Genomic DNA, 21,647 nt, shown 5'->3' on the forward strand with positions numbered 1-21,647 from the left:
CTGCACAAGAGGTAGGTGAACAAAATTAGGGCACATGGAATTGGGGGTAATATACTAGCATGGATTGAGAATTGGTTAACAGACAGAAAACAAAGAGTAGGGATAAATGGGTCTTTTTCAGGATGGCAGGCTGTGACTAGTGGGGTACCGCAAGGATTGGTGCTTGGGCCCCAGCTACTCACAATCTATATCAATGATTTGGATGAGGGGACTAAATGTAACATTTCCAAATTTGCTGATGATACAAAGCTAGGTGGCAGTGTCAGTTGCGAAGAGGCTTCAAGGGGATCTCGACAGTCTCAGTGAATGGGCGAGAACATGGGAGATGGAATATAATGTGGATAAATGTGAAGTTAGCCACTTTGGTAGAAAAAACAGAAAGGAAGAGTATTTCCTAAATGGTGAAAGATTGGGGAATGCAGATGCTCAGAGGGACCTGGGTGTCCTTGTACATGAGTCACTGAAAGTGAATGTGCAGGTGCATCAAGCCATTCGGAAGGCAAATGGTATGCTGGCCTTCATTACAAGAGGATTTGAGTACAGGAGTAAAGAAGTCTTATTCCAATTATATAGGGCCTTGGTGAGACCACACCTGGAGTACTGTGTACAATTTTGGTCTCCTTACCTAAGGAAGGATATACAGGTAGACTACCCTTTATCCGGACTTCCGAAAACCGAAACCCTCTTTAAAAACTGAAGGTTTTTTCGGTCAGTGTAAGTCATGCGCACGACCCCCCCGCCGACCCCGACCCCCGCCGACTTACGCTGAGCGTCAGCGTAAGTCGTGCGCACGACCCCCCCCCCCCCCCCCCCCCCGCGGACCCCTGCCGGCCCCGACACCCCCCCCCCCCCCCCCCCCCCCCGCCGACCCTGACCGTAAGTCAGCGGGGGTCGGGCGGGGGGGTCGGCGCCGGGGGGGGGGGGTCGGGTCGGGGTCGGCGGGGGGTCGTGCGCACGACCCCCCGCGGACCCCTGCCGACCCACCTTCCGAAATCCGAAAACCGAAACACGGCTGGTCCCGAGGTTTTCGGATAAAGGATAGTCTACCTGTACTTGCCATAGAGGGAGTGCAACGAAGGTTCACGAGATTGATTCCTGGGATGGCGGGACTGTCGTATGAGAAGAGATTGAGTAAACTAGGCCTGTATTCTCTTGAATTCAGAAGAATGAGAGGGGATCTCATTGAAGCATACAAAATTATTACAGGGCTTGATAGGGTGGATGCTGGGAGAATGTTTCCCTTGGCTGGGGAGTCTAGAACCAGGGGCCACAGCCTCAGGATAAAGGGTAGGCCATTCAGGACTTAGATGAGAAGAAATTTCTTCACACACAGGGTGGTGAATCTTTGGAATTCTCTACCCCAGAGGGCTGTGGAGGCTCAGTCATTGGGTATATTCAAAACAGAAGTCGATAGATTTCTGACTAGTAAGGGCATCAAGGGATATGGCGATAGGGCCGGTGAATGGAGTTGAGGCAGAAGATCAGCCATGATCTCACCGAATGGCGGAGCAGGCGCGAAGGGGCCGAATGGCCGACTCCTGCTCCTATTATGTTCTTATGTAGTAAAATGTTGTCTGTACATTATTACCCTTAATGACATGTGGTGCAATATAGTAACAATGGCGAATGTCTTTTTTTATGGTAATCTAGTTGCCAGGGCTTATATTTTTTAACTATAAGGTAAAATGTGACCGGTTAAACATTATTAAAGTGATTGGGAGTGGTGCCAGAGGACTGAAGGATTGCAAATGTTACACACCTGTTTTTAAAAAAAAAAAAAAAGGGGAGAGGGATAAACCTGGCAACTACAGGCCAGTCAGCCTGACGGCGGTGGTGGGGGAACTCTTAGAGACAATAATTTGGGACAAAATTAATTGCCACTTGGAAAAATATGTGTTAATAATTGAAAGTCAGCACGGATTTGTTAAAGACAAATCAGTGTTTGACTAACTTGATTGAGTTCTTGATGAGGTAATGGAGAAGGTTAATGAGGGTAGTGTGGTTGATGTATATATGGACTTTCAAAAGGCATTTGATAAAGTACCACATTTAAAAACTTGTTAGCAAAATTGAAGCCCATGGGATTAAAAGGACAGTGGCTGCATCAATATGAAATTGGCCAAGGGATAGAAAGCAGAGAGTAGTGGTGAGCGGTTATTTTTCAGACTGGAGAGAAGTGTGCAGTGGAGTTCCTCAGGGGTCATTGTTGGGACCACAGCTCTCTTTGATGTATATTAATGACCTGGACTTGGGCATAATTTCAAAGTTTGCAGATGGCACGAAACTCGGAAATGTACTAAACAGTGAGGACGATAGTAACAGACTTCAGGAGGACATCGACAGACTGGTGAAATAGGCAGACACATGGCAGATGTAATTTAATGCAGAGAAGTGTGAAGTGATTCATTTGGTAGGAAGAACGAGTAGCGGCAATATAAAGTAAATGGTACAACTTTAATGTGAGTGCAGGAGCAGAGACACCTGGGGGTGTACGTACACAAGTCTTTGAAGGTGGCAGGACAAGCTGAGGTGGCTGTTAGAAAGGCATACGGGATCCTTAGCTTTATAATCGAGGCATAGAGTACAAAAGCAAGGAAGTTATGCTAAACCTTTCTAAAACATATGTTAGACCCCAGCTGGAGTATTGTGGCCAATTCTGGGCACCACACTTTAGGAAGGATGTGGAGAGGGTGCAGAGGAGATTTACTGGAATGGTACCAGAGATGCAGGACTTCTGTTATGTGAGTCGATAAGCTAGGATTGTTCTCCGAGCAGAGAAGGTCAAGGGGAGATTTGATAGAGGTGTTCAAAATCTTGAAGGGTTTTGATAGAGTAAATAAGGAGAAACTGTTTCCAGTGGCAGAAGGGTCAGTAACCAGAGGACACAGATTTAAGGTGCTTACATAAGGTGCTTGGCAAAAGAACCAGAGGTAACATGAGTTTAAAAAATAAATTACATTGCGAGTTGTTGTGATCTGGAATGCGCTGCCTGAAAGGGCGGTGGAAGCAGATTCAGTAATAACTTTCAAAAGGGAATTGGAGAAATGCTTGAAGGAGGAACATTTGCAGGGCTCTGGGGAAAGAGAAGGGGAGAGGGACTAATGGATGGCTCTTTCAAATTTGCAGCGCAGGCACGATGGGCTGAATGGCCTCCTGTGCTGTATCATCTGTGATTCTAGCGTTGCAGTGATTGCCACTACATGTTTTTCCATTTTAATAGCGAAATGTTTTTTTTGTCGTTAACAAAGCACATGCCACTTCTGGACAACTATCTTTACCCTGCGCAAATAAGGCAATTAGGCTCCGTTTGCCAGACTCTAAGGAAAATTTATATAACATCCTCTGTGTCTCAAACGTCAAAAAGTGCTTTTCAAACAACGGATTACTTTGATAACAGTAATGCACGGCGAGCTGTTGCAAATAGCAACAAGCTGAGCGGCCAGTTAATCAGTTCCTGGCGCTGCTAGCTGAGCGAGGAATGTTGGCCCGGACACCGGGGGAACTCCTCGTTCTCCTTTTGAATAGTGAACGGTATCTTGTAACATCTACCCGAGCCGCTGGATGTATGTGGAAACGGCATGTTACACTCTGTACTGTAGACTGCTATTCTGTGGCAGTGTATACAATCTCCCTGGCAATAGTTGCAACGTTCCCCTTTGGTGGGGGGGAGGGGGGGGGTGGTGCTGCTGTTGTGCCCTCCTTTTGGAAGACATTACTCCAATCTGATTACACTGTGAGTGGTAAACTAACTTGGTTCTCCTAAAGTGGCGGAGCAATTTCAAAAGGTAAAACTTAAACAGATTCATTCTTTCTAAGCTACGCTTCAGGGGAATATGCTGCTGAAGCCAGTGCTGGTTATTTCAGTTTCAATGACACTCTGAAAGGGAATGCAGAGCTGTGGGGAACAGTATCCGCCCTTGATGTCACTTGAAAAGGATCGCACACTAAATGTCTGCTCCCAGGCTACCTCGAACCAGCAGTTCTAAAGCACAAGAACAAAGGAAGAGCGAGAGAGACAGCAGTCGGAGTAGCATTTTGTGGTAATTTAGATGAATATGCTTCTCCTTTAATCTGCTAATTATATTCAGGGTTGTAATCCATAAGGGTACGGCATACATTTAAGCATTAAGGAATAATTAGGCATCGCGACTGAACAGAAAACGCTGTAAATGTACAGCAGTGTAGACCCTGGAAGAGAAAAGCAGGCTCGTGTTTTGAAGGGGTGTAGGTTCCCACCCCGAACGTTTACCTCTCTCTGATGCTAATGCTGTTTATTTACAGCACTTGCTGCTTTTAATTTGAGGCAGCATTCTCGCCCCTTGTCAAAAAAGTTGTGCATTCGAGCCCTACTCCAGGACCAGAGCCCCCAGTACTGAGGGAGTGCTGCATTGTCGGAGGTGCTGTTTTATTTAGTTGAAACGTTAAATCTGCAGCGGGTAATTCATGTGGATGTTAAAGATTCCATTGCCCTATTTCTCGCGACCAAAATTCCTCTCTCCACCAACGCTATCGAATACGGGTTAATTGGTCGTTCATCCCATTGCTGTATGTGAGGTCGTGCTGTGTGCATATACCTGAGCGATACATTTGCCTAGTTAACAGTCACTGCACTTCAAATTACTTCTTAAATGTGAAGCATTTTGAGATATGGGGCACTATATAAGTACAAGTCCGTCTTTATTTCAGGCTTCCAGCATTTGTGGTTTTCGCTTTTGTGCTGCCGTTGTGCATGGGTGCCCAAGTGGGCAGGAACATTCATTTGTGCTGGGACTCGGTGGAAAAACTACTGATTTCAGAGAGGAAATACAGGCTTTCTAATCTTCCACCAATTAAGTTCTGCATTCCTCTTGTATTGTACAAAGAAGGAAGATCAGAATTTAGTTAAAAGGGAACTGGAATATTTCACACAAAGAAGTGGCTGAGAGTAATTTAAATATAGTTCACTATTTCACAGAAGTTTTTACAGAGAATGACATAGAAATTACAGCACAGATACAGGCCATTTTGGCCCATGCCGGTGTTTATGCTCCACATGAGCCACCTCCCACCCCTCTTCATCTAACCCTATCTGCATACCCTTCTATTCCTTTCTCCCTCATGTGTTTACCTAGCTTCCCCTTAAATGCATCTCTGCTATTCACCTCAACCACTCCTTGTGGTAGCAAGTTCCACATTCTAACCACTCTCGGGGAATTCAAGAGGAAGTTTTTTTTTTTTTCGTTCATGAGATGTGGGCGCCGTTAGCAAGGCCAGCATTTATTGGCCTCGAGAAAGTGGTGGTGAGCTGCCTTCTTGAACCGCTGCAGTCCGTGTGGTGGAAGCACTCCCACAGTGCTGTTAGGAAGGGAGTTCCAGGATTTTGACCCAGCGACAATGAAGGAACGGCGATATATTTCCAAATCAGAATGGTGTTTGACTTGGAGGGGATCTTGGAGCTGGTGGTGTTCCCATGTGCCTGCTGCCCTTGTCCTTCTAGGTGGTAGAGGTCGCGGATTTGGGAGGTGCTTACCCAATTGGATTTATTTGCAGAAGTTTGCATGTGTGACACCTGAAGTGTGACTGATGTTTCTTGGAGCTTTTATAATACATGTGAATCTCCTGATTCATGGACTTGCTCATGGTTAATCAGAGGAGATGGCGTGTCTAATAGCTGTTGTTATAACAGGCTGAGGGAGCTTACAGCACCACCTCTGGAACAAGCAAGAACAACAAGCATTCTTGTCCTGTTTTTAGAGGTGGAGAAAATAGGAACAGACATTAGTTACTGTTACAGCGTTATCCATTAATCACAGTGGACTGTTAAATGAGCAGTAGTCTTTGCTTGCCTAGAAACTTGCAACATCTTAAACAGTTTTTTCATTTTTTACCGTCATAGAATGATACAATACAGATGGAAGCCATTCGGCCCATCATGCCTGTGGCCGGCTTTTTGGAAAAACTATCAACCCTTTAACTTTGTGTTGCGTTTTTTTTAGTGATTGAGCAGAACTGCCTTAATTTACCATGCCTAGCAATGGATTTCTACTCAATTTGTTATATTGCGTTGTGAAAACGTTTAGAAGTGAATTAAGAGCCCATTTGGCTTAAGTAACCCAAAGCGTCGAAGCCCCTAATGAGGCAATTAAAGCACTTAAATATCCTGTTTAACATCCGTGTTTTAACCTGCAGTCCGCACCATTAGCATTGTATTTAACAAAAGAATGGAATGCAGTACGCTGGATCTATTGCCAAGGCTGCTGTTTCTGCTCTACCAGGGCGAGACAGTGAGAGGGAGGTTGCATAATGTTACCGGTCATGCGTTTCACTGCCATCTGTTAGTCTTATCTCAAACTGCCTGCAGGTTTTTTTAAATTGAGAAACGCGTGTGAGCAGCCAATACCCATAGTGTGTTCAGTACAATTAAATAGTGTAGGAAAGAACAGAAAGGATAGATCAAGTGTTGGTTTGGTGATGCCATGCCTAGGTTTAAACAGCCTGTAAAAAGAAAGACTTGCATTTATATAGCGCCTTTCACAATCTCAGGGCGCCCCAATGCGCTTTACAGCCAATGATTTACTTTTGAAGTGCAGTCACTGTTGTAATGTAGGAAACGTGGCAGCCAATTTGCGCACATCAAGGTCCCACAAACAGCACTGAGATAATAAGATAATCTTTTTTAGTGATGTTGATTGAGGGATAAATGTTGGCCCAGGACATTAAGGAAAACACCCCTGCTCCTCTTCGAAATAGTGTCACGGGGCCTCGGTTTGACGTCTCATCCGAAAGACGGCACCTCCGATAGTGCAGCACTCCATCGGTACTGCACTGGAGTGTCGGCCTAGATTTTGTGCTCCAGCCTCTGGCATGGGACTTGAACCCAGAGCCTTCTGACTCCGAGGCGAGAGTGCTGCCCACTGAGACACGGCTGATTGTCGGAAGTAAGGAAAACCAAAGAAGCTAAGAAATTCCATAGTTTTAGATCGTGGGAAAGAATGAAATAGAAAAGGATAAGGTGCGATGAGTCTTGATTTCAACACACAAGAGGAGGAAGAACATGTAGGATGGGTTAGAGTGACCTAGAGCTTTGAATAAATGTTGACTAAATGACACATTCCTACTCATTACATTTGTAGATGGTATTGGTGTTACAGCAGGAACCTGCTATTAGTAAAGCAAAAATACCCATTACAAATGAATCTGAACAGATTTTAATATCCATCTGCAAAAAAGGGGAAAATTCCTTCACAAAATATCCTGTCCAATGTCAACCCAGAGCAGAAAACCAGTAAAGTCACTTTATTCATAACTTTAATAAAACTTTACCTCTTAGGTTAAAGAAGACTCGCAGAAAGAAGTACGGTCTGCTTTCTTCATACGATGACCACGTGGAGATGGCTCCGATGGACACTGACGACGACGACACAACTTTATTCGAAGCGAAGAGCATGAGGAGGTGAGGATTGTGGAGTGTACTGACTGGGGGTGATGTGCAGTGCTCCGTCCTCACCCACTGTGTTTCTGTCATGTTGTTTATGGTCTACCTGGCCCTTCTAGAGTTGTCAAATGTAAGAAGTCACACAACACCAGGTTATAGTCCAACAGTTTTATTTGAAATCACAAGCTTTCGGAGCGCTGCTCCTTCTCCACTTCACCTGACGAAGGAGCAGCGCTCCGAAAGCTTGTGATTTCAAATAAAACTGTTGGACTATAACCTGGTGTTGTGTGACTTCTTACATTTGTTCACCCCAGTCCAACACCGGCATCTCCACACCATGGCTTATAGAGTTGATCCTTCAAGTACTCGTGCGGTGTTCGAAGTGTATGCTTTCTTCAAAGTGTCTTCCTCTCTAAACACTTAATGCTGAATACAGGAAACTCTTTTTTACCCGGGACCGGCGTAGTGCCGGTTGATCAAAAAGTCCGGATTACAGAAAGGTATACTTACCAAGGTACAGGAGCCCTGGTTACACGGCCACAGATCCAGGAGTCCCTGTTGCACGGCCACAGGTGCAGGAACCCCGGTTACACGGCCACTAATATATAGTAAAACTTACCTGAACCTACTCCCGAATTTTGCCGGTTAAGAGAGATTTCCGGTTATTTAGGTGCCGGTTAAAAGAGAGTTTCCTGTATATGAAGCAAAATTAAAAAGATAGTGAGAGGCAGCAACTTTTTGTTTGAACAAATACAAGTCTTGTAAAATCGCCTCCTTTCATTTTAGAGTTGTAGTGTTCTTATTGTACTGCTCCATTTGGGTTACTATGTACAATTCTGCTCGCTGTGGACATCCAAGCCCGAGGGTAGGTGCAGCGGAGAGCATTGAAGCTGATCTGTGATGTGCGAGGGATTGAGTTGCAATGAGTTAGGACACTTTGTCCTTGACAAGTGACATTTCAGAGGGGAACTTTTTATAGATGTACGTAAGATACTTAATGGGATAGAGTAAGTTAAACCTAGAACAATATATTCAGATTTGCCAAGGCAACAGGACAAGCATGCGCAGGTTCAGGGTTTTGAAGTGAACAGTTTAAGATGAATGCCACAAGGTGTTGCTTTACAGAGAGCATGATCAACAGGTAGAACAGGTTGTCAGGATGGGTGGTGATGAAGAGGTTGTCGGGATTGGCGACAGGAAACTCATTTAAGAAACAGATGCTGAAGTGATAATGTTGGCATTTTGGAAAGATAAGATCAAATGGGCCGAACGGTGGTCTTCATCCAAACTAATCATCTGATCTCGCCTTTTAAAATGTCAAAAATATTGACTTTTGGCATATTGAACAATTTAATGTATTTAAAAGCTGTTCAGTAACATATATCTGTCTGCAATACTTTTGTGATGTATTTGATACTTTGTGGGTGGAGCAGGGGGAGTGGGGTGGTGATGTTGGTGATGCATTACTGCACCTGCCCTTGTAGCCTCCTGTGTGCACGGATGTGGTAAATTGACCTGCAGGGCACACTAGTGCTTTAAATAGTAATGCACCTTTTTTCATTTGATTACAAATGACGAAAGTTCAAATTCAGCCCAGGATCATAGGATGAAGAATGATCTCTCCTGGCTGTAGGAGCTTTGTATGAAATGAGTTTAGCAGCCTCAGTCCAGTTCCTAATGGGCATTGTCCCATAGCACAACTCTGCCCTGGATTCGCACTCGAAGAGGCCACAGGGTAGCTAGTGTGGGGAACGGAAAGATATCTCACAATAGGGTTCTTGCGATTTGGACAGAATAGAGGGAGCTTCACAGTGCATCTGACATTCCTGTATCTGACCAGAGAGAGTTTGATGATAACACTGAGTGCCTGAAATGGAAAGTGTGCTGTTTACAAGTATTAATCTCCCCTCACACACCGTTGAGCACAGAGTCACAGAGAAGTGGTACCGGTGCTTAGCTTAACATTTAGACAAAAGGGGCGGGGAAAGTCTGCTTTAATTACAGTGAGTTGATGCGTTCTTCTCCTGCTTTCTCTTTCAATCTTCGCAGGAGCATTAGCTACACCGCCTCACAATCTTGCTGACTTTCCAGCCACGACAAATGCTTCAAGACATTCTCCACCGCTTTGCTGTGAGTTTTCATAGATGTTCCCATCCTGCTCTTTACTTCCTGTAATCCTCTGTACTACTTCCCCCTCCCCCACCCTCTCCCTTTGTTCCTAGCTTCCCATTAACGCAGTCCCTTTCCCCAATTCTTCAACAGGCCTTGCTGTAAGTATCCCCACATGTGTATCTGAAGGAAATTCTTCTGTGGCTTTAGAGATGTGGGGTTGGGGTGAGCGGGAGGTGTGGGGGGTGGGCGGGCGTGCAGAGAAACAACTAGGGAAAGCTCGACTTTTAGATTTATTGTGAAACCTGGGCGAAGGGACAGGCCCATAGTCCAGGTTAGAGCGAGTAGGGGCGAAGAGGTTAATAAAGAAAGGAGTGGGTTTTGAATGCCTGTAGAATATAAGAGGAACGGAAGACAGAGAGGTAAAGAGTTGTATAATTTTAAGAATAAGCTTTAATCTAAGGGTGGATCTGGCCTTGGGAAGTACCTCCATCTGCATTTTTTAATTGTCATACATGGCATTGACCCTTTCAGGATTTCAAAAAAAAATAGAATTTTTCCCCTTTCTCCATATCCTCTGTCAAATTAAAGTTTAATTGTCTCTGTTCAGTGAGTAGTGAAATTCTAAACTCAGTTCTTCACATACAGGTTTGTGATTTGGGTACAGCTACATAAGAAATAGGAGCAGGAGTAGGCCATTCGGCCCCTTGAGCCTGCTCCGCCATTTTATAAGATCATGGCTGATCATCGACCTCAACTCCACTTTCCCGCCCTCTCCCCATAACCCTTGACTCCTCTGTAGCTCAGATATCTGTCTATCTCAGCCTTGAATATATTCAATGACTCCGCCTCCACGGCTCTGAGGGAGAGAATTCCAAAGATTCACGACCCTCAAGAGAAGAAATTCCCCCTCAACTCCGTCTTAAATGGGCGACCCCTTATCCTGAAACTATGCCCCCTAGTTCTAGATTCCCCCACGAGGGGAAATATCCCCTCCGCATCTACCCTGTCGAGCCCCTTCAGAATCTTATGTTTCAATAAGATCACCTCTCATTCTTCTAAACTCCAATGAGTATAGGCCCAACCTTTCATCATACATCAACCCCTTCATCCCAGGAATCAACCTAGTGAACCTTCGCTGAACACTCTCCATCGCAAGTATATCCCTCCTTGAATAAGGTGACCAAAACTGTACGCAGTACTCCAGGTGTGATCTCACCAATGCCCTGTACAGTTGCAGCAAGACGTCCCTACTTTTATACTCCATCCCCCTTGCAATAAAGGCCAACATTCCATTTGCCTTCCTAATTATTTGCTGTACCTGCATGCTAACTTTTCGTGTTTCATGAACGAGGGCACCCAGATCCCTCTGTACCGCAGCATTCTGTAGTGTCTCTCCATATTTTGCTTTTCTATTCTTCCTACCAAAGTGGATAACCTCACATTTTCCCACATTATACTCCATCTGCCAAATCTTTGCCCACTCACTTAACCTCTCTATATCTCTGTGCAGACTCTTTGTGTCCTCCTCACAACTTGCTTTCCCACCTATCTTTGTATCATCAGCAAATTTGGCTACAGTACACTCGGTCCCTTCATCCAAGTCATTAATATAGGTTGTAAATAGTTGAGGCCCCAGCACTGATCCCTGTGGCACCCCACTAGTTACAGTTTGCTGAAAATGACCCATTTATCCCGACTGTCTGTTTCCTGTTAGTTAGCCAATCCTCTATCCATGCTAATATATTACCCCCAACACCATGAGCTCTTAGCTTGTGCAGTAACCTTTTATGTGGCACCTTATCGAATGCTTTTTGGAAATCCAAATACACTACATCTACTGGTTCCCCTTGATCCACCCTGCTCGTTACATCCTCAAAGACCTCTAATAAATTTGTCAAACACGATTTCCCTTTCATACAATCAAGCAGAGTCAACATGGTTTTATTATGATTTTCTAAATGTCCTGCTATTAACTCCTTAATAATGGATTCCAGCATTTTCCCAATGACAGATGTTAGGCTAACCAGCCTATAATTTCCTGCTTTCTGTCTCCCTCCTTTCTTGAATAGGGGCGTTGCATTTGCGGTTTTCCAATCTGCTGGGACCTTTCCAGAATCTAGGGAATTTTGGAAGATCACAACCAATGCATCCACTATCTCTGCAGCCACTTCTTTAAGATCCTGGGATGCAGGTCGACAGGACTTGTTAGCATTTAGTCCCATTAGTTTGCCTAGTACATTTTCTCCAGTGATTGTTTTAAGTTCCTCCCTCCCTTTTGTCCCTTGATTATCTACTATTATTGGGATGCTTTTAGTGTCTTCTACCGTGAAGACAGATACAAAATGTTTGTTCAAAGTCTCTGCCATTTCCTTGTTTCCCATTATTAATTCCCCAGTCTCGTCCTCTAAGGGAGCAATGTTTACTTTAGCTACTCTCTTCCTTTTTATATACTTGTAGAAGCTCTTACTGTCTGTTTTTACATTTCTTGCTAGTTTACACTCAATCTATTTTCTCCCCCTTGATAATTTTTTTAGTCATCCTTTGCTGGCTTCTAAAAATTGCCCAATCTTCTGGCCTACCATTAATCTTTGCAACTCTAGCAACTTACAGGGTATCTCTTCCTCGCCACAAATCACTGGGTTCATAGAATCATAGAAATTTACGGCACAGAAGGAGGCCATTTGGCCCATCGTGACTGCGCCGGTCGAAAAGAGCTCTCCAGCCAAATCCCACATCCCAGCTCTTGATCCGTAGCCTTGCAGGATACGGCACTTCAAGTGCATATCCAAGTACTTTTTAAATGTGATATAACGGCATGCGCATTAAACCCACCTTTACTTTCTCAGCAAATTCTGGGCCATTATCTTTTGTTTGTCACTTGGCTGGCAACTTAAAATCTCTAAGTATTTTTGGGGGAATTTCAGCCTGTGCCAGAATTTAATTAGAATTTCCTTGCAATGAAATATTTCTGTTGAATTCCAGATGTTCAGCTTTAGAGAAGATTTGTGTGATCAATCACAAAAGAAGTCTGTTCTCGAAAGTCCGCATCTGTACAATCCTACAATTTGCACTGAATATGAATTCAAATAATGTTTGTCACTGGCATGGGTTTCTGTTTAAAGATGCTTCCAGCAAATTTCTGCATCTTGCTTTAGGCAAATTGTCAGTCATTGGTCAGTTTCCGAAAGTTTTAAGAGGGAGGTCTAGGCTACAAATCACTTGTATTTAATGGTATATTCCTTCCTCTCCTGAACTTGCTGTTCACTGGGTTCCAGCAGACTTGAGTTGGTGCCTTGGTTCGTTGTAGTGCTCTCGCCACTGAGTCAGAGGGTCGTGGGTTCAAGTCCTACTCCAGAGATTTGAGCACATAATCTAGGCTGACATTTCAGTGCAGTGCTGAGGGAGTGCCGCACTGTCGGAGATGCTGCATTTTGGACGAGACATAAACTGAGTCTGCCCCCTCACGTGGACGTAAAAGATCCCAAGGCACTATTCAAAGAAGAGCAGGGGAGTTCTCCCCTGTGTCCTGGCCGATATTTATCCCTCAACTAACATCACTAAAACGGATTATCTGGTCATTATCTCATTGCTGTTTGTGGGAGCTTGCTGTGTGCAAATTGGCAGCTGCGTTTCCTACATGACAACAGTGACTACACTTCAAAATTGCTTAATTGGCTGTAAAGTGCTTTGGGGTGTCATGAGGTCATGAAAGATGCTATATAAATGCAAGTCTTTCCTTTCTCGTACCTTGTCAAGTGCCTATACGTGAACCCAAGCAGTAAGTGTGGGCAAGTTGTTTGATCATGTGGGGGTAGGACAACTGAGCTCAATTCTGTCACTGGATAGTGATCGGGAGTGTGATTCCTGGCTTAATTTCCACCACTTACCGCACCCCCTCCCCCGCCGCTCCACCCCAAGCTCAGAGGCGCTGAGGCTAGTTGTAGTGCTGATTCAGCACAGATCTGAGATCGAACCCTGGAACCTTCCTGCTTTGTTCCACACTGCACCGCGCAATACATGAACTTGGTATAATGTGAATCTATATCCAAGAACACGCATTCAAAGTCTGATTGCAGCCCATCCCAAGAAATGTTTCTGCTGTTCCATGTACATGTGGGACATGGATGTCTGTCACGTGCATTCTTGAGTGAGCGAGCGGGCAGCGTTTTTTGTTTAATTCAAATCCAGCAGATCAGTTTCTACGGCTGGGTTTTTCCAAGGTGAGTTATTTAAATAGTGCTCGCATCAGTTCTCTTTGGGGGGTGGGGTGGAGAGGGGTGGAGAGGAGGAGTAGGAGGAGGAGGGAGAGTCCATGTTGGAGAACTGTATGACTGAAAAACCGAGCTCCCTTGATAGTGTCAGTACTTGCTATTTAAACAAAAACACATACTGTACTTAAACCAAAAGTGCACAGTGATAACGGGAGAGAAAAATGGGGACTGCTGATCACACCCATTTAAAATAATAATTAAGGATATAAATGTTAAGAGGTGAATGTAATACTGGATAACATAATTTAAAAACCTTTATGTACTGGGTAAATTATAGGACAGTGACACTGAAGCGGGGTAAAGTACTGTTATCTAAAGTACGCCCGGTGAAGCTAAGGAATATAAAGTCACAGAGAACATCCCTTTCCTCCCTCCCCTCTGTCGAAAGGAGATGCCCTCTGTTCCCCACGTTCCCTAGGAGGTCAAACCATGTCAGATGTCCCACCTGGGAACGGTCTGCTCAGGTGAATGCATCCGACAGGTCTGTCTCCAGCCAGCTGCTACTGAACCCAGCGAGGATCCACATCCGTCGCACTCCTGGATATTGATTTTAACATAGGTTAAAGGCTGTTTACCATCCAGGGACAGAGTCTCGGTCATTGTGACCTAGAGCCGCAAAGATATTGCAAATGTGGTTTTAGATTAATTACCGAGTTCTTTTTTTTTTTACGTCAATCTTTGCCCATTTATTTACCTCCTGCTTTGCAAAACATTTCCCGTTTCAGCTAGGAGACCAAGACCGTCTCCAGCCGCAAACATCTCTAACCTGAATCAGTCATTCATGAAAGAAAGACTTATGAAATAATACTGAGCGGCCTGCAGGTGGCGCTGTCCAGGGAGAGTATAAATACTCGGGCACGGGCCCAGCTTGCTCAGGACATTCTTAACAGGAACTAGTGAAGGACACAACTAGACCTCCATGTTGTAAAACAGTTGATTAAAGCTTTGTTTAACGCTTAGACCAAGTGCCTAGTAGTTTTCTTATGTCAATCTCCATGTCGCAATGTCCTGAGCTGTTAGGACAACAAGTGGAGCACTACTGGCTGGAGTTGGCCCCGGCCCTACATTGCAAGAGTGGGTTCTTGACAAACCATCACTGTGTAGAAGTGACATTGATACAGGTCAGTGATGCATTGTGTTGAAGCGGCATTGAACAGATCTCCAGCAGCATCTGAGCTAACTAGTAATACAGATTAAAAAGGAGGAGAAACTAGAAATGCATGGGTCAGTCAGCATCTGGATAGGTAGAGACTGGTTTCATGTTCATGGTGTGCACCCAAAACATTAACTGTTTCCCTTTTCAGAAGTTGCATATTCCCAGTATTTTCCATTTCTATTTCCAAGTAACATTGCTCTGACTTTATTTTAAATAACATCTCTTTACTGATCAGTTAATACAGGGACCAACAGCTTAACATGGAATATCTTTTACTGAATGCTCGTATAAACTCGATCCATTCCTGATAACATCACTTGCACAGGTTCCCCCCTCCTTTTCATCCCAGATTCCTTCCTCGCTTTCCGTATTTTGTAGCCTTGCTTAAATCTTAATTTGTTTATTCTTGAGTGCACTTTTAACCTCCCTGTTCAATCAATGAAGTGATTTTTTTTTTTGCGTACTAACCTTCTATGCTGTACGCATTTCTATCGCATCCCCTGTAAAAGACCCTTAAACGTTCCATTGCCCAGTGTATTCTTATTTTATTCAAACATTAGATTTCGGAGTGAAAAGAAGTGGCATTTTTGGGGGGAAATTCAAGTGGCCACTTGTACTGCACGATTTGTTGGTGCGAATTGGGACTGACTCCACATTGATGGATGAGTATGTCTCTGGTGCCAAGTTGCCCAATTCTAATGTAGGCGAGCGGTATGAGAACAACTCGAGGAAATCGCCTCTCGCACCAGTTCAGGTTCACACTGACTGCTGTAAAACTGCAACCAGCGCAATGCAGACTTTTAACCAGTTGCCAGAAGGTCCAGCTGACCACCTGGGTCCGTACGGAACTTCATTTTCGCCATTTTATAATGTTAACGAGTGTCCATTGTGCTACGATTGTGCATTCATACACGAGTGGTTTCCCCTGACCAGCAAATGGCACAGAGCTGGCAGTACATTTCTGATCTACCGCTCTGCGTTCGTATCTGTGCAATAACGGTCTAATCTTTCGCACGGTCCACAAGCTTTGTTTCTGAATCTGGTTTTATTGGGCAAGGTTTAGCCAGAGACTGCAAAATGATAGGTTGAGTTTATGGCATTATTAACTTTTTATTTATTTAATTTTTTTTTGTTTGCAGATAATAAGCACTCGAAGGACGTAATGGTGAATGTGACACGTTCTCTGTCGTGCAGTTTTCAGAAGCTTCGATCTTCCTATCACTTGCTAATTACTTACCAATGACTGACTGACTATAATTGAACAGTTTTGTGTGCGACTGGACAGGTAACAATTCCAGCACAGCCAAACACTTCATTGTACGTGAACCGGAAGAAACCTGCTGAAACTCTTCTGTTTTGGGGAAATTTTACTTTGGAATTATTGTGATCACTTCCTGCAAATCATTTAGAAAGAAGTTCTGGGTTATGAGTTAAGGTTGCCTGGACGAATCGTTCTTCACAAAAGCTTTGCTTCGGAGCAAGTAGGCTTGCAAACTTTATAAAAAAAAATTTAAAAAAAAGTACACCTATTTTCTTTGCTGTAATGGAAGTGTTTACCTTGACATTGTTGCTATTTAAATCGGTATATAGTAGACTGATTGCTCTGAAACCACTTTAAACTGGATAAGCTTATCTACATCTAACATTGATATGGTGAACGTTATATAAATGTGCCATGGGCGGCAGGCTACAAGTACTTGTGAAAAAAGTGAACCTCTTGCCTCCTGTGGTGCCCAGGACCCCATGTTTTGTGGGTCCTGACTGCTGCCCTCAAAGGGCAGGGTAAAATGTGGTCCAATGGCCTGCCCAACAACAGTGCAATAGGGACCAACAGCACTCTACCTGTGCCTGACTATCAAGTTAAAAGCGCCTTTTTTTTTGAAAGCCTCTGCTAACCGCTCACTAGAACATTAATTTTTTAATCACATTAGTCGTGTAGCAGCGCCCGCTTAAACTAAAAAGGGAGCAATTAACTTGGCGTCTTTGGTTGTTGTTTAACACGGAATGCCACTTAACCTTTTGCACTCGCAATTCTAACTGCTTCTGTGCACTGCAAAGTTCTCTTGGCCGGGTGGGTGGAGGGAGGGAAAGAGCGGGCAAACGCACATCTCTCCGCCTGCGCCAGCAGAAAGAAAAACCGGTGAATCTGGCGGCAACTCCCGAGGCCCCCACAAAACAAAAGTGTGCCTCGGTGACTGCCAAACGTGCCAAGTCAGCAAGTTTAGGTGACTAATTTCAGCCGGCGGAGAGGGAAGCGCCAGGATGCCGCTGGGCTGCAGTTTTTAAATGTAAACGGGCATTTAAAAATCTTACGGTTGGCAGGGATCTGCTGTAAGTGGGCATCGACCATGCTATTAGAGCATAACTCGAGGCTCATTTCTCTGTTAGCTTAAATGAGTTGAATTCAGGCCAACATGCCATTCTCGTACATACTGTGAGCTTGTCGGGACTCTGAAGCTTTTTATATGCCTTTAAGCAGCAACAAAAATAGTTACAATTGAATGCCTGTTTGCTGGTTTATTAAAAGGTATTTAAATTTTTCTTTTGTCAAAGAAAATGTCTAATATGGAGCTTTTTTATAGAGAGACAGCAATTAAGAGTTGCTTAGAGGGGGCCTCCAAGATTACAGTCCTGAATAGGACAAGTGACTTCTCTCTCTCTCTCTCTCTCTCTCTCTCTCTCTCTCTCTCTCTCTCTCTCTCTCGAGAAACCACCCATTTCACCCCCGCCCGAGACTTTGTTTCATTCCAGTAATCGGGCTGCAAACTGTGCTACGTCTGCTGGGGGGAGAAGCGAGTGGGATTTGTTGTGGGATGTCCCACGCCAAAATGAGAGGTGCGTTTAAGCGTGTACGGTGTTGGGGGACGGAGGGAGGGCATGAGGGGCCAGTGGGGACCTTTGGGTGGGGTGGCGGGGTGCATGACCAGTACAGAATAATTTGAGGGTGGAGGGCGAGGTATGAAGCACCCATCCCTCTCGCCATCCCTACCAGTGGTTGCACAGAATTGGGCAAAAATGTTGATATCCTTTCCGGTTGGAGACAAAGGAAAACTGATGACTTTGATGCCAGGTTAACTAAATTTCAAAAATAATGTGGGAGCTGTAATAAAATGTGCACCGTTAGAGCAGTGTACCAAAGAGCAGATTTTACGATGCATTTTACACGATGGCTAAAATGAGCTTGTCGTCTATCTTTGCTTCAGCTTAGGGTCGGGGTTTGATTGTCTTGTGCTGCAGGAAACTTGATGTTTCAAAAAAACGTGGGGAGGGAAAATGAATTCGAACCAAAAATACTGCCTTTGCCCTTTTTCTTTTTAAACATTAAAGTTCTTGAAAGCAGCTCCTCTTAAAATGCAGGTTGAGGGACGGAATGCTTTCAGTCTATTTCATAGAAAGCTGTCTCCGTATGAACGGGTAGCTGTTGGTTCAGGCCACAGTGTATTACGACAAGCGGTTAAATGCAGCATAGGGTTATATCGTGCAGGAAGAAACAGCGATGGGTGGAGGATTACGGGGGGAAAAAAAATAGCATTTACTTTCAGAAGTATTATTAAGGGACCAAAGCCTCATAATTATTGTTTATCATAATGCGATAATTTTTTTTTCTTAATTTTTACTTCTGCTCCTCAAGGTGAGGTTTGTTAGTTCTATAGAATCGGAACTCTTTCCATTTCAAGCATCCAGTGTCGGCATCAAGCACTTCCAGGTCGGGCAGGCTGCAGCCAGGCGCAGAGTAAAGCGCCCTCTAATCAGCCCCCAACAACGAGCCCCTGCGCTTTAGTGGAGCAGCCCCTTACTGCACCAGGGTGACGGTGTTTTTCCCCATTTCCCACACCAACCACCCCTGCCGGTGCCAAATTAGGGACAGTTTTGTGCGGTAGGCCTCTTGTATTCACTCGGAACTGGATTGAGATTGTCCAAGCTCATTCCACACAAGATCCTTTACAGCCAGCAGACAGAGGAAACTTTCAATCCCACATCCATCTGAGCTGGATTTAAACCTGGAGGGGGTCCGAGAGGTACAAAGTGTTTTTAAGATGTCCGGTTGACCGTGCTTTTCCCTGCTGTTTTAGTGACGGCACTAACCCATTTCACATAACTGGCTTTGATCCACCCTGCTAAAATAGGGGGACAATGTAACACCCGCAAACTCATGGGACAGCCGAGGTGAATTAGTCCGCATTGTCGCCCGGTCCGCATCCACCCGCTCAGGAAGGCACGGTTTTTATTTTGTTCTCTGCAGGTCGCCATCAGTCACACAGCACATTCTGCAACACAATGTCCTCATTATTGGAGCTGCACGGCCGGTCAGTCAGCACCTGGCGGATATGTTGGTCTGTGCCTGCCCTCTTTTCCGATGCTAATTGGGCCGGCTCTGCATTTCCAGCTTTTTCTGTTTCTATCTCCGGCTCCCAGCGTTCAGTTTTACTTGTTTGTGTTGTTGAACCTGTTCTAGGCCAGTGACCTTAATGGAATAATATGAGCAAACTGTAACCTCAATGCCCGTTTTCCTTTTCTCCCCCAAGTAGGTTTTTTATTAAAGAATCGGGTAAACTTTGTAAACGCCATTTTGGATGGGGAAGAGACTTCAATTTGAGTTTTGTGATTGTACCTTGAGAAGTCTGCGGACAGTCTTGCTTCTGACTGGAAAATATTTGGTTTTAAAATTAAAAACCGGATTAAAAACTGTCAGAGTGCGGAGATGTGAAAAGCCTCTCCACAGTTCCCAGGATACGCCCCTGGTTGTAGTGTATTAGATTTAGCGGTTAGCTGTTCCTAGCTGGGGCAGCAGTAGGACTTGGTACAGTTGACCTTAGAGGCTCTGGGTGGAGAAAACTTAGCCAAGATTCCCTCTGGATATTAACCCCATGAACTGTGCTGGCAAGCCTGCAAACGGGGATTGGAATGAGTGTGGCAGCCATGGGGGAAAAATTCAGTTGCTTTGCGCCTCACGTTAGCACCTTAAGAGGGCGCTACCGGGGTGCAAAGCAGCTAGCGCCCGGGTGCGGCGCCTCCCGTGAAATTCAGCGGGAGGTTTGCGGCGGCGGTAACCGTTAGCACTGCGCTGCAAGCGATGACGTTATCGCCGTGGGTAGCACCTCTTGACTTACTGCCGGACGCTATGACCGATGGGGTCAGGGGGGCCTACCTGCAGCCGGGGTGGCGTTAATTAAAGGCGAGGTGCCGGGCGGCCATTTTTGTTGCTGACCGCCTGCCAGCACCTGCCCCCGTTGCCGTCCCCGGCCTTCTATGAAGCCCCCCCCCCCGCGGAGTGCTGGCTGCTCTCCGTGAGCCTGGCACTCTGATCCCGGGTGACCCAGCTGGGCCCCGGGCCCCGGGTCGCGCTGCGCAAGGCCCCTCCCCTTTAATTAGGGGAGGAAGGCCTGTAGTACCGCGGCACGTAGCACCACGATATTCCCTCACAGCGCGCCCAAGAGAGGCGGTGTGCTTCTAGTAGCGTCCCGCTTCCCTCTTGGGGCGCTACCAATGAATTTCGGCCGTGGGGGGGCGCTAATTCCGGCGAAGATAGCGCCTCAAAGGGGGCGCGACTCAATTTCTCCCCCCCCCCCCCCCCCCCCCAATGACATCCACAGTTGAATAGCCTGCCTGTACTCGCTTATCTAAGCTTTTGTAAGAAGAATGCTCGCTTGGGGAGGGGGGGGAATGACAGTAGAATCATTGAGCTTTGTGGTGTATCATAGAATCATAGAAATTTACGGCACAGAAGGAGGCCATTCGGCCCATTGTGTCCGTGCCGGCCGAAAAAGAGCTCTCCAGCCTAATCCCACTTTCCAGCTCTTGGTCCGTAGCCTTGTAGGTTGCAGCACTTCAAGGGCATATCCAAGTACTTTTTAAATGCGGTGAGGGTCTCTGCCTCTACCACCCTTTCAGGCAGTGAGTTCCAGACCCCCACCACCCTCTGGGTGAAAGAAGTTCTCCTCCATTCCCCTCTAATCCTAGTAACAACATAAGCGCATTCTTTTTTTAATACACAGCGAGCTGGGCAATTCTTCCGCCTTGGCCGAGGCGCCAGTGGAGCCCGACCCCGGCAAGGAGCAGACTGGACAAATACACGTCAGATTACTCTTCAATTTAGCTGCTTCTTTAGAAAAGCGCAGTACTTGGTCCCAGACTCTACGGTCCCGTCCTTGTTTTGAAGTGGGTTGAGCAGTGTAAAAAAACAAACGTGAGCTAAAGCAAATTATCATCAAAGCATTAAGGATGCAGCTAAGCATTGGTATAGTGTGCGAGTGGGGACATTAGCCAGCCTTAAAAAATTTATGGATTATTTTATGTCCTTGTACTAATTGAGAGAGAAAAAAAAATGGGAGTACTCGACAGAAGAGTAAATTCACTTTATGCTACATTAGCCACTTTCTTCCTCAGAGGACCAAAGCAGTTTTAGTTTCGGGCCTGTAGAAAATAACTTTCTAATCTCGTGAATGCCTAATGCTGCGTTTTGGAGAATAGAATGGGAGTCGCGGTAAACCTTGTGTTTGTTTCTAGAATGCAGAGTAGAATTTATTTTGATTTTGATAGGCGTAAAATGCTGCTGTTCAGAAGGAGTGTGTTCGCCCATTGTAAACCTGAACGCTGTTCGAGAACAGGAGCTTTTGGGAGTGCTGTCTCTCATTCTGTGCTACTGCATGAGTTAACTCATCTCGGCTGGTGTTGTGATTATGGCTCAGCATCC

The 21,647-nt window shown here is 45.2% G+C and overlaps 1 protein-coding gene across 4 annotated transcripts in view; it reads left to right on the forward strand.

Annotated features, from left to right (window-relative positions):
* Positions 1–21,647, forward strand: part of LOC147108063 (uncharacterized) — a 58,786-nt gene that overhangs the window by 7,869 nt on the left and 29,270 nt on the right. For 2 of the 4 annotated variants that reach the window (XR_015080513.1, XR_015080514.1), the window contains exons 2-3: positions 7,310–7,432; positions 9,464–9,544. Coding sequence is in view for 2 of the 4 variants with exons in the window: in XM_086004513.1 (XP_085860639.1) it covers positions 7,310–7,432; positions 9,464–9,497 (157 nt within the window). In the remaining 2 variants the exon portion in view is untranslated. Of the gene's footprint in view, positions 1–7,309; positions 7,433–9,463; positions 9,545–16,092; positions 17,495–21,647 lie in introns of those variants that run through there. The other 2 variants (XM_086004513.1, XM_086004514.1) reach the window with 2 other exon arrangements.

The sequence above is a fragment of the Somniosus microcephalus genome, chromosome 13 (genome assembly GCF_052327205.1).
Source record: "Somniosus microcephalus isolate GS21.2 chromosome 13, FLI_Smic_1.0, whole genome shotgun sequence".
Taxonomy (NCBI): domain Eukaryota; kingdom Metazoa; phylum Chordata; class Chondrichthyes; order Squaliformes; family Somniosidae; genus Somniosus; species Somniosus microcephalus.